Genomic DNA, 16,089 nt, shown 5'->3' with positions numbered 1-16,089 from the left:
CTCCATGATGTAACATAATTTAAAAGTATATGAAACATGCACCTAACAACGCACGGCATTATAGTATGAAGATGAAATGCCCAAGAGAACCCAGAAAAACAAATAAAAATAAACTTTTTAAATTTCTTTGCTATTTATTGCTTGAATTCTGTCTGGAGCGCCCGGAGGAAACCCACGCAGACACGGGGAGAACATGCAAACTCCACGCAGGGAGGACCCGGGAAGCGAACCCAAGTCCCCAGGTCTCCCAACTGTGAGGCAGCAGCGCTACCCACTGCGCCACCGTGCCGCCCACACCTGACTATAATCCTACAAAGTCCCTGACTTTGTGCAAGTGTACCTATAAGAATTGATGCTGGTTTGAAGGCAAAAGGTAGTAACACCAAATATTGATTTGATTTAGATTTTTCTTTTGTTCACTCACTTTGCATTTTGTAAATTGATAACAATAAACAATCATTTTTTATATTTCTGAAAGCATTCCTTGTTTACAGCATTTTTTCACAACTGCCTAAAACTTTTGTGCACAGTACTGTATATATATATATATATATATATATATATATATATATATATATATATATATATATACACAGTATACTGTATATATATATATATATATTTTTATCAAACTTAGTCTAATTTCTGTATTGTTCCCAAAACTCAGAATCTGAGAAATAGCAGTTCAGCAAATTAGCCCAGGAGTCCAATTAAAAACAGAAGCTGGATGGAACAAAAACCTGCAGCCACAGTGGGTCCCCAGGACCACATTTGTGAAGCACTGGTCTATTTTATTGTTTATTACAACACGAATGAAATTAATGCAAATAAATAATTAAACAGAAACAACAAGAGAATATTATTATTTTTGTCATTCTTATTTTGGGTCTCTTTGATGCTTCTTGTTTGATGGGAATGTGATGAATGTTGTGTGACAAATAACATATTGGCATTCATAATATATAAGAATGCCATTTAAAGTAGCGTCTGAACTACTTTTAAAAGAAAGGCTTTGTAAAAAAAAAATTTTTTGGAGCACCCTTCTTGTTTGAATATATCTGCTTTAGCCACTAGTTTTTTATTTGACATAATATATACAGTTGAATATTAAACATAATCTCTTTAATTTGATTTTTGACATATTGTCTAATTGTTTTTTTTTTGTTTAGTTTTTTGAACAGCCTTTAACTCTCTGCCACTAAAATTAAATTGTCATACAAACAGACTGACAAAGAGGGGCCCTCAGCAGAATATTCCTGGGCCGCTCCCCAAACCCACCCAGACCCCAGGCCTCCCTCAATCCACTACATTACTGTAATTTCAACAATAAATAATAAATAAACAATGAAGCACACATCACAAATTTAACTATAACTTTTAACGTCACATACAAATACTTTTTTTATATAATCAATACTTGAAAGTGAATGTTTAGGGGTTTCTTCAGTCTTTTTGCTGCACACACCTGCATTTTCTGAAGGCAAACTCATCTGTGAGGTCATCATATGACAGCTTCTCTATGAGGCCTGACTGGATGCAGATAACCAAGCTGCTTATATGCTCTTGAGCCATGGATGACCTCAACTAGGTCTCAATGAGGTGAAGTTTTGAAAAACTGGTAACTGAAAGGATTACCGCAATCTGGAGGCCAAGTCATGGATTTGGCCTTCAATGGTATTTAATGACAATGATATTACAACTGATTTGCTTCCTTTATAAATACAAACCAAATAATAATGGTACAGGGTATCAATGTCCTGTTTGTTACTTGATATAGCCAACAGTATACAACAACAATAAAAACAATTTTAATTCTATTACTATACAAAATGGATGGATACTACCAGTACTACTACCACTACTAATAATATTATTATTAATAATAAGTCCTACAACTAGTACGACTACCACTAATCTACAGTGTATATATATAAAATCCCTATGTGCGTCCAGGTGTCCGTGTGTGGGTGTCTTCTGATCAAGTGCGCATGCGCGGGGCACGGTGCGATGCGCGATATTACTGTCAGAGAAAGTTAGAGGCGTTTTACGGAAATACAAACCAGTATTACTGCGAGAGGAAATTAAAGGTACACAATACAGTGACGCATATTACAGCCACATACAAGCCAGTATTACTGTCAGAGGAGATTAAAGGCATATTACCGACGTGCACGCCTGTATTACCACCAGAGAAAATTAAAGGTATATTACGGACGTACAAGACAGTATCCTTCAATAAGGGCGCGCACAAAAAGGCGAGCCTCATGCTTTCTGATGTGGTTCTGGTGCCCAGACCCTTTATATTTGTCATTCTCTATTGTTACAGTATTTAATAATGTAAAGTCAAAACAAAGTCAAAAGCAAACCAGAAAACAAATGAAATATCATAATTAGCTAACTTTCTTGTGCTAATGTCTTTTTTTTTTTTAATCACAAATATGCAACTTTTCTGCACTGATTTTTCTTTTTTTAATTTGGAGAAACAAAATGCAGACAGAAACCGAACCACATCTTGGTCTTTTTATTTCTGACAGGGACATTTCGAGGGACACCTTTGGTACCAAACTGCGCACCAAATTTTGAACAGAGTCTCCCACACCCTAAGTTCCTCATGTCCCAGCTTGGAAGTATTAAGCAGAGCAACTCATTTGGAGGGGGATCACCTAGCAGAGCTGCTCAGCCGGCCTTACACACTCCCGTGCTGAACATCATTGTCCTCGGTGAAGTGTTGATCATTTCTTAATTCAGGGTAGGAGTTTAGTGTTCAACTCCATGTCCCAAATCCATGACCTTATAAGTCCTAGCCCTCATACAGAGTGAAAAAACATGTAACTTAACTTGCTGTGCTAAAACACAAAGGTTAACCAGGGTCTGCTGTCACTTTTCATCACTGCATGTTGGTGGATACCTTAATTCTGTTAAATTATTTACTTAACTAAAACTGTGCTTCTTTAATATATAAGAGAACCTGTCTTTTAAGTAGGTAGATGGAAGGATCTAAAAGAGGTGGCCAATTTAGATGACAACTGTATAATGCTGTTTAAAATAAATTTTGTCAGAGAAGTAGGTTATGTTCCGACTAGAGTTTTAATATGGAGACTTTAAACCACATCCCAGAATATCTGCCAGCCAAACTCAGAATTTACTTGAAGAGCCAAGGGGACTTTATATTTGTTTCAGGAACAATCGACTAGAACTCCGTCTGGAGGTTCTTGGTGTCACAACCCTCAAAGGCTTTTATTTAACTTTGAACAGATGGGTCTACCAGACAGGGCCAACAGGGCCACACACATTCTTACATGGGATCATGTACTCTCTAGCAGCCCAGAGATAATACTACCTCTGCCATTCCATGCGTGGACATAATCCCCCCTAGCAACCTCTGTGGTCTCACAATAGCATAAGTAGGATCTTCATGCTGCAAGGTTGGCCATCTTACCTCATTCTGCCAACATTCATCTTACCCTGAACTCTCCTGTTGGAGCCATTTTTACTAGAAACCACTTCTCAGATAAGGATTCTTCAATGGTAAGATCTTGTTAGTTATTTTAACAAGAAATTGTACACAAAAATTAGTCCAAAAGTTCAACTAAAAAAATCCAATTGTAAAGACAATTTTTGTTCTTTGAAAGTTTCAATAACCAACTTTCTGAATACCATGTAGACTTTAACTTTGCACCATTTGTAGTTTCTGTGACTCTTATTTAAACAATGAATATCAAGTTCAACAAGTACTGACTTCTGATTATAAAAGTAAGGTTTGTTTTAAGGTTTCCACCTCGGCTACATCTCTTTTTGTATCTCAACTTGTTTAAAAGCATATTAATTTAATCATTCCACTAAGCACCCCCAAACTTACTTTTGCTTTCTGCACAATTTCTTGAGGGCTATTTACTGTTAGCCACGCATGCTTGGTGTTTCATTTAGGAGATCAAAGTAATTCAAAATATGAAAAGTGTTCTTTGTTCCCAGTTCATCTACAATGCAACAGTTTACAAGGAGCTCCCGATAGCCCCATAATGAAGATGAAAATGAATTAGCCATTTGAAAAGGATGAATGATCAAATAATTTTATGTCAAAACTAATCATACAGCAGGAATGTGCAGATTTGTGTACTTTTAATCTACTGCACTGATATATTTATTATTATGAATCCTGTTACAGTGTGGCTAAGCTAGCAAAATGTAAAATGGATAAACTATGATTTTATTTTTTAAGATGAGAAGTCAATTTAATCATTCTCAATTGCATTTAATCTAGTCTGATATTCTAAAAATAACCCCTCTTAATTCAATTACAAGATCTGCAGAGATACAATATGCTTGACTGACAGAATCTGATGGAAGTAAAACAAATGTTGTGTTTTGCTTAATGTTCAGAATTTTCACTTGTTCTGTTTTTTTCATAGAGTGTTATATTTTTGTTAAAGTGTTATGTCCTTATTATTAACCCTGAAATATACAAATAACCTTTATTTCCTAAGGCATCTTTCTACAGTGAACACTGCCCAAAGACAATTTATAAGTACACTGCCATGGGACAACTACCTGCATCTAATATTTTACCAGCTAAAGTTTGTCTTAATTTCTAACATCTCAGCCACCAGGCCACATTGCATACAAACTGATTGAGTATTAGATAGATAGATAGATAGATAGATAGATAGATAGATAGATAGATAGATAGATAGATAGATAGATAGATAGATAGATAGATAGATAGATAGATAGATAGATAGATAGATAGATAGATAGATAGATAGATAGATACTTTATTAATCCCAAGGGGAAATTCACATAGAAAAATAAAGTCATACACGGAGCTGCTAAAAAGGCTGCCACTCTCGGCGGCACCTGAGTCATAGAGTACATTGGAGTGATGAGACATTGGAGTTGTTAGTCATTATTAAACCATTCATTATGAGACTAGGGAAATGATTTACATGAAACTGAATTTGCAGAAAAACTCTTTCGCTTGGGGGAAAAAAAAAATTGCACTATAAATTGTATTTCACTTCCCACGAAATTCATGCCTGTCTGAAACCATTTTCATGCATCAATTTAGCATGTACCTGGCTGTCATTAAACATTTAAATAAAGATCCCTAGTGAAAAGAAATCATTGGAAGTATGCATATACTCATCTAGGATAAGATGGCTGCTAAGTAACAGTGGAGGGGCAGAGTTTACCAGCGGCAGATTTCAGTTTACTGAGATTTTGCTATGGAGAAAACACAGTAATATGCACGATGGTGTGTTTTGGAGTGTCTTCTTGTGAAAAATATGTAACATATCACATTTAAAAAAAAACAAACTGCATTCTCTGTACTGATGTAAATGAGAGTCATACACAGAATTAATTTTACTGGTGTAGTAAATATTATAAGCATTATTCAGCTGCACAAAAGAACAAAGGTAAAGACAGAAGTGTCCTGATTTGGTGCTATCTATATTGGGTCCCCAAATGTTTAATTCTGCCGTTAGGTCTGTGTACAGTGTTGCTAGGGGCGTGGCCTCTGAGGTCATAACCCATGCATAATCGACACAGCACAATAAAAGGACGGCTATGAACTCAAATCCTTATCTGATCTGCAGACACCAAAACTCTCAAGAATTCAAAGTTTGTCACTGTGCTCTTTTGCGTGTACTTTCAGTTTTGACCCCCTTGTTCTGCTTTTTATGCACATACTGTATCTCATGCATGTAAAAACTTTTTTTTCCTTTATCTACCAGTTACCTGACAGAACAGGCAGTGTGAATAAGGCTTTAGCAAACAATATTCATTACTTTCCACCCATAAATACAATGTGTAAAAGCCCTAAAAGCTCTTAATTAAGTTTCAAAGTATGCAATTGCAAAATTGCCTGCAAGATGAATTTTAGTGTCAGTTTCACAAGAATTAAATCCAAAACCTGCCTATTTTGCTCATTACCTTTAGTGTGTTACCACAACATATCAGATCCTGTTTAATAAAATCTCATACTTGGTAAATGAGACTTTCTTCTCTATTCCACCTTCTATAAAGGCTAGTTGTGTTCCCTGGCATTGTCCAGATATTGTTTCAAAATATCATTTTTACTTTACACTTGTCTCCGAGAAGTTTTTTAACTGGATAGGCACAAAACGGCCTCAAAGGGAGTGGTAGTTTTTTTTGAAATGGAAAAGGTAATTTGATATGATGAGAGGGATCTGCTTCATAAATACAGAATCACTTTCATCACCGCCCATTAAGATTGTGGCCACTTGTTCTGCCCCTGAGTCACCCCAGTCATAACCAGTAGTCATAACCCCACATTTAAATATGACATACAATAGAAGCTGTGCCCAGGTAGGTGTACTGAGAAGTGCTTACACTTGCAACCCCAATTTACTATACAAAACTCTGGAGACCTAATGGCATCCAATGGGATGGCTTGTGACCAGGACAAAAATAGTTAGGAAAATCATTAATTAAAAAAAAAGTTGAATGTACTGGACAGGAATTGAACAGAAATAAAAACTCTTATAGTTTCTGGATTAAAATCCAAGCACGTTAACAGTTACACTACCACTGTAATCTGCATCTTTAGATTTTATCTGTTGATAGATCAGACTGTGGAATTTTACGCAATGTGCCCTGATAAAAGCACGTTCTCTGGCATCCCTATTCAAGCCCCATTCCACAGGGCAAAGCCAAAATTATATGTTAAAACTTGATTTATGTTGCAAAGTACCTGTATAGCAAATTTCATGTCTGTGGCTTGAAAAACAAAGCTGTGAGTAAAGAACAAACTGAAATTGTGCTTTGAAGATATAGATAGATAGAAATTTTAGATAACATTTTAGTGTTTTGTAATGTGTCAAACCATAATAACAATAATATGGGCATGTATGTCTTTGTGCCCTAGAGGACACAGTAGTGTGATGTTATTATACATTTTACAGATCTTCAGAGATGTCTTCACCCCTTGCAGTAGGACACAACTAAAATGAATAAAATAGAAAATGACTCATCATGCCTAAAAATATCATGTACATAGATGTGACACATATATATTCTACTTACATTAGAATAAAATGGTTCACCAGATACACAGATAACATCCTGTTCCTGAATAGTCAAAATGTCTTTAGCTAAGTGCAGTCGAACATTGAAGGCTTCCTGATTACCATCCTGTAGCAAGTAAACCCCAGTCTTTGTCTAGAAAAAAGAAAACAAATCTTACATCAATTCAGTGCCTCTTAACATTATCACAAAATACAACAGTTTCATAATATGTATGTACAGTATCTTCTAACAGACCCACCAGACAATCACTAAACCCATCTGAGGAGCTTGCAATGTTTCAAGTGCATATGGCTTCAGGCCATGCAACTTAACAAAACACAATTCATTTATCATCATGGCGGTACATTTACTTCTTATTTAAATGTATGCATATGGGTCCAAAGATTTAGATTTTTGAAGTTTTATTTTTTCAGTTCTAATGCATAGTGGAGATTTTCTTACACCACTTTAATAGTCATAACATTTACACCTTTATATGATTGTGAGCACCAAGATCCAGGAAAGTGAATTATTCCAAGAGAAATCAAGAGAAATGAAGAACACAAATATCACTGATATTACATAAGTGAAAAAATGTGCTATCTATGAATACCACAAAAAGTGTTATGATATTCTCATATTAATATACATTTGATATGTGTATTAGTGTAATTATAACTACATTTATGAAAGAAAATATCATATTCTTATAATGAACAATTATTTCTTTTTACTCTGGAAAGGAAGAACGAAAAAGGATTGGATTATGTTTTTTGTTATTCAAAAAATACAACACATTTTATTAGTTTCACATCAAGAGCACAAATTACCCAAAAACATTTAATTTAAATTTTTATAATTTATACCCAGCTGAACATATACAACTGTATTCATATAAAACCAGGCATAAGAGATGTACCATGATGCAAGGAAATATTTTTTTCATGTGTTTTATTAGATACATAATTAAAACTTTTAAATAGTTGGTCACTAGAGAGGACATATACTTCAGAAGTGTCCGGAAGGGACTACTGGAAAAAGCAAAAACTAGTTTATCAAAAATTGTTTCTTTATTTTAATAAAATAGATGTTAAAAAATTAGTATATGTCAAGACTCACATTAATGGGAAGCAACACCAAATTCATGCTCTGTATAATTTTACTTACTTCTCAGAATGAAATGCACCCTTGTCCTTTAAAATTCAGATCTCAGTCCTTAAATATTGCTACAGTGGACCATATAAAAAACATATTTCTCAAGAATTCTGCTTAACACTCATGTCCCAATGTTATAGGTATTTGGCAAATGATATTCTTGCCAATCAGGACTTGCAATACTCGTTCTTCCTCTACTTTTAACAATCTCCTGTGTTGCAAGCTGTGTTTTATTTACGCTCACTATGTCATCTCAAGTGATTGTGAGAGAACTTTCAATGTTGTTTGTATGGTGATGTTCTGATTCTTTTACAAATAAATCCCCCCCCCTTTGTATTGGGAGGGGAGTAACCCTAAAATTTCTCTGACTGGCTAAACACATTCACTTTGTTTGATCTGGGTCAAATGCTATTACATTAATTGCTACCAACACTAAAAAGTTACTTTATAGTGTAAATTAAAACATAGGAACCCTGGGTAAGATTAATGGCCTGATGCATTCTATGCACTTCTTATATATAAACATCTACACGTGGAAGTGTGTGTGTCTGTCTGTCCGGCCCGGAAGTGCGAGGCTACAGCATGAAGCTGAAAGAAAGCGACTCATGTCGCCAAAGTGAGGAAAGACAAACAAGAAAGAAACTCGCTTAGCCGCTGATAGACAAGTGGGGGTGAGCACGTCCGCAAAACGAAACCGCCAACTCTGCATTTCTAGGAGCACAGGCTTTTTATACCATTGGCTTAAACAGCTAGTATGGTATAAATTTTTACAGTGCTTCAAACTGCACCTACCTATTAAGCTAAGACATTCTGTAACGTCTGCACACTGCAAAGTTACCAAGTTTTATTTTGTTTACTATAAGAATTTATAAGTAAATATTCCTATTTAGTAAACCAGATTTTTGCCACAGACAATTTAATCTGTTTAACTATTTTAGGATTTTTATATAGTTTTAAATCATGGGTGTATTATATGGTTATACCATTTATCTAATTTTTACTGGTGGAAAGCAAAATTCTTCTTGACTTTGTTTTGTAAATGAACTTATATTATTTAAGACCAGTAACAGTGCACTGCACGATAATGTGCAGTGAATACACTTGACTTGAGCATTCATAGTTTTCATACTCTGTCTCTGTACTTTTGGTATTCGTTTGCTCAGAGGTTGATGCGCTTGCTGCTTTCTGATCATCTCTTCTTTTCTCCAACCTAGCGGTCCGCTTCTTCTTTCTTTGGCATCTTTTCACATTAAACTGATTAAGTCAGTATTTGTGTTGCAATTACTTAGTACGTTTCCTTTAATTTTTAATTTTTTTTTTGTTCTTTATTTCGCCTTATACAATTTCTTGTATTAGGAATTTGTTTGTTTTCGCATACCCCTTGGGGTCAGAGCGCAGGGTCAGCCATTGTACAGCGTCCCTGGAGCAATTGAAGGTTAAGGGCCTTGCTCAAGGGCCCAGCAGAGCAGGATCTCTTTTTTTTTGGCAGTAACGGGGATTCGAACCGGCAACCTTCAGGATACCAGCGCAGATCCTTAGCCTCAGAGCCACCACTCCGCCCATTTTTTTTTTTTTGTTCTTCATTTCACCTAATACAATTTCTTGTATTAGGAAATTGTTAGTTTTGAATTTATCGCTTAAGCTGGCACTTAAGTCTTCAATTTGCCTCAAGAATGATTTAAGATATGAAGAGGCAGGGGAAGTGACAGCGAAGGTGATAGGGATGAGAACGGTGCCCATACACATGCACCACACAGCTGCCCTGCTAACCACTGCAGAGAATTGATTCTACAATAAAATAAAATAAAAATAAAAAGAGGAATAACCTTGGAGGTCAATCATCACCCCTAAAATGGATAGTAGACGTCATATAGTATATATGTACCAAATTTCAGGTCAAAATTTCTGTAGCAAGAGTGGGGAGCAGGTTGAGGAGGCCCTGGAGTGGTGGAGATATGCTCTAGAGAGGAGAGGAATGAAGGTCAGTCGGAACAAGACAGAATACATGTGTGTAAAGGAGAGGGAGGTCAGTGGAATGGTGAGGATGCAGTGAGTAGAGTTGGCGAAGGTGGATGAGTTTAAATACTTGGGATCAACAGTACAGAGTAATGGGGATTGTGGAAGAGAGGTGAAAAAGAGAGTACAGGCAGGGTGGAATGGGTGGAGAAGAGTGACAGGAGTCATTTGTGACAGACGGTTACCAGCAAGAGTGAAAGAGAAGTCTACAGGATGGTAGTGAGACCAGCTATGTTATATGGGTTGCAGACGGTGGCACTGACCAGAAAGTAGGAGACAGAGCTGGAGGAGGCAGAGTTAAAGATTCTAAGATTTGCATTGGGTGTGACGAGGATGGACAAGATTAGAAATGAGGACATTAGAGGGTACCTGAGGGTCGGCAAAGGTTGGATGGTTGGGAGACAAAGTCAGAGAGGCGAGATTGCGTTAGTTTGGACATGTGCAGAGGAGAGATGCTGAGTATATTGGGAGAAGGATGCTAAGGATAGAGCTGCCAGGGAAGAGGAAAAGAGGAAGGCCTAAGAGAAGGTTTATGGATGTGGTGAGTGAGGACATGCAGGTGATGGGTGTAAAAGAATAAGATGCAGAGGACAGAAAGATATAGAAGAAGATGATCCACTGTGGCAACCCCTAACAGGAGCAGCCAAAAGAAGAAGAAGAAGAAGAAGAAGAAGAGTTCAAATGGTTTGCGAGCGACAGGTGATTTAAAATCCTGGACAGGCAAACAGACAGCCATGGTAGTGTATTATATAAGAAGATTAGCTTAGATAAACTTTGTTAATCCCAAAGAAAAATTCACATGTGTACAGAAGCAGGAACTTAAAAAACAAGGATACAGATTCCCAGGACAGACAATCGATCAATTGATAAATAAATTCATGTATATTATGCAGGCATTTCAAAATAAATGTAAAGAGTATGTCAATAGGAAGCACTGAATTGCCTGATATCAGTGGGCAGAAGACACCCCCAGAGGTGTTTCTTAGCACACCGTGGTGGAATGGGTTTGTGGCTAAAAATGCTGTAAGAGAGTGCCTCCTGGAGGGGATGGAGGGGAGTTTTCATGATGGCATCCAATTTTGCCACCCTCTTCTTTTCCACAACAGATTCCAGTGTGTCCAGGGTTAGCTCTGTGATGGAGCAGGCTTTCCTAGTAAGTTTGTTCAAGCATTGTTCAATGTGTATCGTTTGAGCTCAAAGCCTGTTGCTTTGTCATTTTAGTCCATCTTGTCACAGTGCACTGAGCTGTGCATATGGTAGGCTCTAACATGCTTGAAGTAATAAAGCATGTCCATCTTCAATTCATTGTTAATTTGTAATTGTTTAATTTGCTGGGTATTTTCCCTTAACATGCAACTGTTCCACTTTTTTTTTTTTAAATTTTATTTATTAATTTTATTGTAATCATTCCATACAAATAGATCAACTAAAACAAAAAAGAACTGAAGACAAATCAAACCCCACCCTTGAGAAGGAGAGCATGGCCAAAGGAGAATTGCTTAGGGCTTTTTAATAAATAAATAAATAAATAGAGAAGGAAAAGAAATGTGGAAATAATTATTTCTTCTTATTCTAAAATATTATTGATTAGATCCTGCCAGGTTTTGAAAAGATTCTGTACAGATCCGCTAACTGAGAATTAGATTTTTTCCATTTTCAAATAATATAAAACATTGGTATCCCACTGACTTATACTGTAAGAGGAGAGTTAGGATTCTTCCAATTTAACTAAATAAGTCTGCGTGTCAAAAGTGTAGGGAATGCAATCACAGTTTGCTTGTCCTTCTTCACTACAAGAACATCTGGAAGAACACTGAACACAGCTGTTAATAGGTTAGGAGGGATTGTGACCCCAAGGCTGTCTAAAAGGCACTTAAAAATTTTGGTCCAGAATGATGTTAGTTTGGTGCAGGCCCAAAACATGTGACCCAGTGAGGCAGGAGCTTGGTTGCAGCGTTCGCAGGTTGGATCTTGCCCTGGAAACATTTTGGACAGTTTTAAGTGAGAGAGATGAGCTTGATATATAATTTATAGTTGAATAATTCTATGCTTTGCGCATATGGAGCTCGAGTGAATTCTCTGCAATGCTACCTTCCACTCCTTTTCTGATATATTAATTAAGAGATCTTTTTCCCATTGTCCTCTTGGATCTCTGAAAGGAAGGGACTCTAATAAAATTTTATATAATGCGGAAATGGTGTCTAATTCCTCGAAATTGAGCAATATTTTTTCCAGCATGGTGGAGGGTACGAGATGAGGAAAATCGGGCAGTTTCTGTTTAACAAAGTTTCTAATTTGAAGATAGTGAAAGAAATGTGTAACCGGGAGGTTGAATTTGGAAAGTAATTGTTAAAAGGATGCAAAGTCAACTGTTCCACTTTTACTTCATTACATTGTTCTACTGGAGTGTTTATCAAAAAAATTAAGCTTGGTTGGACCTGTCATGTCTCACCCAAAATATTACACGTCTGTATAACTGATACAGAAGACTGGCTCAAAAAAGATGACTTTAAATTACAAATTAATTAATAAACAAAATCAATTAAAAGTGAAAGTGCAACTGTATTTGGCTTCCTGCTAATGTTTCTGCCCACATATGTACACAATGGGCGGCTGTTTGAGTACCAGGCACTCTTGCCTCTAGCTGTACCCTCTAGCTGTATTTGAATGCAGGTCCTGCCCTCTCTCTGAAGCACAAAAAGCAAGCTGTGTATTCAATGGACAAGAAGTGACTTTTTTCCTTATTTAAAAGCTCTAGTGTCTCTTCAGGCATTTGATTGCAGGTTGTAATAGAATCACAGGTAGCACTTGGTAGCAACAAAAAAAAATATTTAATTGTAGACTTCATCATTAGAAAAGAATCTGATAGAAGAGTTGAGCACAAATACTGGTTATCTATTCTTCATTTTTCAAACTTTCTTGGCATGAATGAGTTTTCTCTTTGCCAGATCAGAACAACTCTCAATACTTCTGCTGCCAGCCTACAAGCAGAGACTGAAGCTGAACAAGTCAGTAAGAAACGTAGTGCTGGACTAAAGAAGTAGTGCAAAACTTTTATGATTATCTTGACTCTATAACTTAGGATAAGCTTAGTGATTCTTTGTTAGATCTACAGTATATGCAACCATTGCAATTAGGTTCGCTAGAAAATACAATAAGGAGAAACTCTGAATTACCAGTGACATCAGTAATCAGCTGGCAGTAAGAAATTTTATGACAATGATTTAAAAAAAAAAACCATCCAAAAAATGCAGCTAAAAGGTCAAGAAAACAATTACAGTTTTCAAAGCCAAAAACAGCAGAACTTGTGATTACTTTAACATGTGACAAGATCAACCAATAGTTATGATTTTCAAACCAATGTCTAAACCAACTGCATTCATTGTTTCTCTCCTGGATGAACTTTATGCTTTCTGTACCCACTTTGATTGGGAGTATAATGTTTCTCCCATGAGAGTGCCAACAGAAACACAACTCACATTTCCTATTTCAATGCCAATGCTAACAAGACATCCACTCCAGATGGAATTTTATTGGATGTGTTTTAAAAACCTGTATCAGACAATTAGCTGCCATTTCACTGACTGACATTTTAATGCCTCACTTAGACAACACCAGTGGTGCTCATTCCTATTGTGATAAAATGGCTTGAGAGACTGGTACTGGAACACATTATTATGCATATAGTTGACACCACAGCTTGTCCACAGAGAATGCCATATTCCTTCAATTTCATATGATCATGAAACGCCTGGGTAATAAAAAAAATACTACATGGTAGCACTGTTTATAAACTACAACTTAGTACTGTATTTAGGATCAAATTTGATCTTATTGCCACTTTCTGTAACTACAGTTTTGACTTTTTTTAACCAGGTATATCCAGCGTGTCTAGGCTGGCAACATCACTGCTTCCACATTGATCCTCAGAGTGTTGTGCTGAGTCCCATTGTATAGGGTGGTCCAGTTCTAATTATGCAACTTTTAATGCAATGCAGGAAAACAATACAAGAGAGAAGAATTGATCGAAATATTTTGTAATAAATGAAAATGGACTTACATTGAATTAATTCACTGATTTTCCATGTAATGTCCCACTTGTCCTCCATTCAGTTGGATACAGGCTATGTAATAAACTTAATAAGTTATAGCGTAATGAAAATTGCATAATTAGATCTGGACCACCCTGAATTCCTTATTGATCAATGAGACACAGTTTCAATTACATTATTAAATTTGCTGATGACACCACCATCATAGGACTGATCAACAACACTAATAAGAAGGCTTACAGAGAATTGACAAAAGCGCCCGAACAATAATCTCTCTATTAATGTAAACAAAATGAAAGTACTGGTCATAGACTTAAAAATCCGTCCATCCATCCATTTTCCAACCCGCTGAATCCGAACACAGGGTCACGGGGAGACTTAAAAATGCGGGAGGAAAACCGCACTCCCATCAGTCTCTGAGGATGCTGTAGAGAGAATCAGCTGCTTTGGTTTTCCTAGAACCACAGTCACTGTCAACCAAAAGTGGGCATAAGACATTCTGGCTATTGTGTCCCCTTTGACACATGAGGAAAGGTCAGTTGTCTCCATCAATGCTCGTCAGCTTCCATGGGTGCAAAATGGAGTTCATTTCACAGGCTGAATTATATTCTGATACTACACCTGCTCAGCTCAAAACCACCAAGCACTGCATAAGGTAATGAAGTTAGCTCAAAATATTACTGTTACACAGTTCCTTGTCCAGAACACAGGCTGTTAGTGTTATGGTGTAGCCAAAGATTGTGTTTCTTTTTATGTATTCTGTTCTTTTTCTTTTAAATATTACTTTTTTTGCTATGTCTGTATTTTATGACTTCAAAATGACTTTTGTTTTGGTATTTATTTATTTTTAAATAAAGGGAGCAGGGCCCCTCAACATTGCCCACAGCCTTTGTAAGCCTACAAACCTGCACTGATTCACTTCAGCAGTGTTAAAAACTTCTGTTGCCTTTTATGATTTCTTATTGCATTTTTCTTGTTTTTGACCCCTTTTTGTCTTTATTGTTTTGATTGCGTTTGTGGACTATGGACTGGTTATTTTTTGTTTTAGTTTGCCTTTTTAGGCAATTCTTTTTGAAGTTATTTTGTGTTCTACTCTTGACTTTTGTGTATGTCTTTTTGCAGATAAATATTTTGAGATACGAAGGACATTAAAAAATTTTCTGCACTTCAATATTTATAAAGTTGGTACGACTCTGGGAATATTGCATCGCAAAAGAAAGTGACTACTGTATGTAATAATAAACAGTTAAAAAAAGTGCAGAAACTTTTTGAACGTACCTCATAATAAAGGAACTTTGCTTTTGGTTCTGTGGGCCAGAGGTTTGCACTGTTCCAGTCTCCCATTTCTGAGTTTTTTTACCCCATTATGGGTCTGTGCAGGTGGCAAGGCCTGCTTCTTCAGTCTGAATAAAGCTTATTTTTGATTTTTAGATTTCATTTGACGCTTTTAGCTATGTGTTGGAGGAAAAGTCTCATTTTGAGTTTTGTGAGTTGGCAGAATATAACACTTAGAAAGGCAAATCACATTACTGAAAAACCTCAGCCAGCCTGCACAGACATTCTTCTCCAACATTCTGGTAAACAGTATACTTTTTTAGCTTTCAACCCACTAGACTTTACCCACAGGTCGTCATCACTCACACTGACAACTTCATGAATTTAATGTATGTTGTTGAATTCATTGTGTGTGTTTTAGTTTGTTGTGGGTAACATACTATTTTCACTTGTCTGTGGAAAACAAGAGATTTATTGTGGCACTATCTTTTATAGCAATTATGTGATGATATGGACAACGAAACACAAAACTGCTCTGTCTGAAGGCTGAGAAGTAAAAGAAAGA

At 36.4% G+C, this 16,089-nt stretch overlaps 1 protein-coding gene across 2 annotated transcripts in view; it reads right to left on the bottom strand.

Moving 5' to 3' along the window:
- sntg1 (syntrophin, gamma 1) overlaps positions 1-16,089 on the bottom strand; it is a 939,332-nt gene that overhangs the window by 298,651 nt on the left and 624,592 nt on the right. For both annotated transcript variants that reach the window (XM_051929377.1, XM_028803505.2), the window contains exon 5: positions 7,045-7,179. In XM_051929377.1, the coding sequence (XP_051785337.1) occupies positions 7,045-7,179 (135 nt within the window). The remainder of the gene's footprint in view (positions 1-7,044; positions 7,180-16,089) is intronic.

Source organism: Erpetoichthys calabaricus, chromosome 6 (assembly GCF_900747795.2).
Source record: "Erpetoichthys calabaricus chromosome 6, fErpCal1.3, whole genome shotgun sequence".
NCBI lineage: Eukaryota > Metazoa > Chordata > Cladistia > Polypteriformes > Polypteridae > Erpetoichthys > Erpetoichthys calabaricus.
The sequence above is the reverse complement of the archived record's forward strand: the minus strand, read 5'-3'. Positions and strand labels throughout refer to the sequence as shown.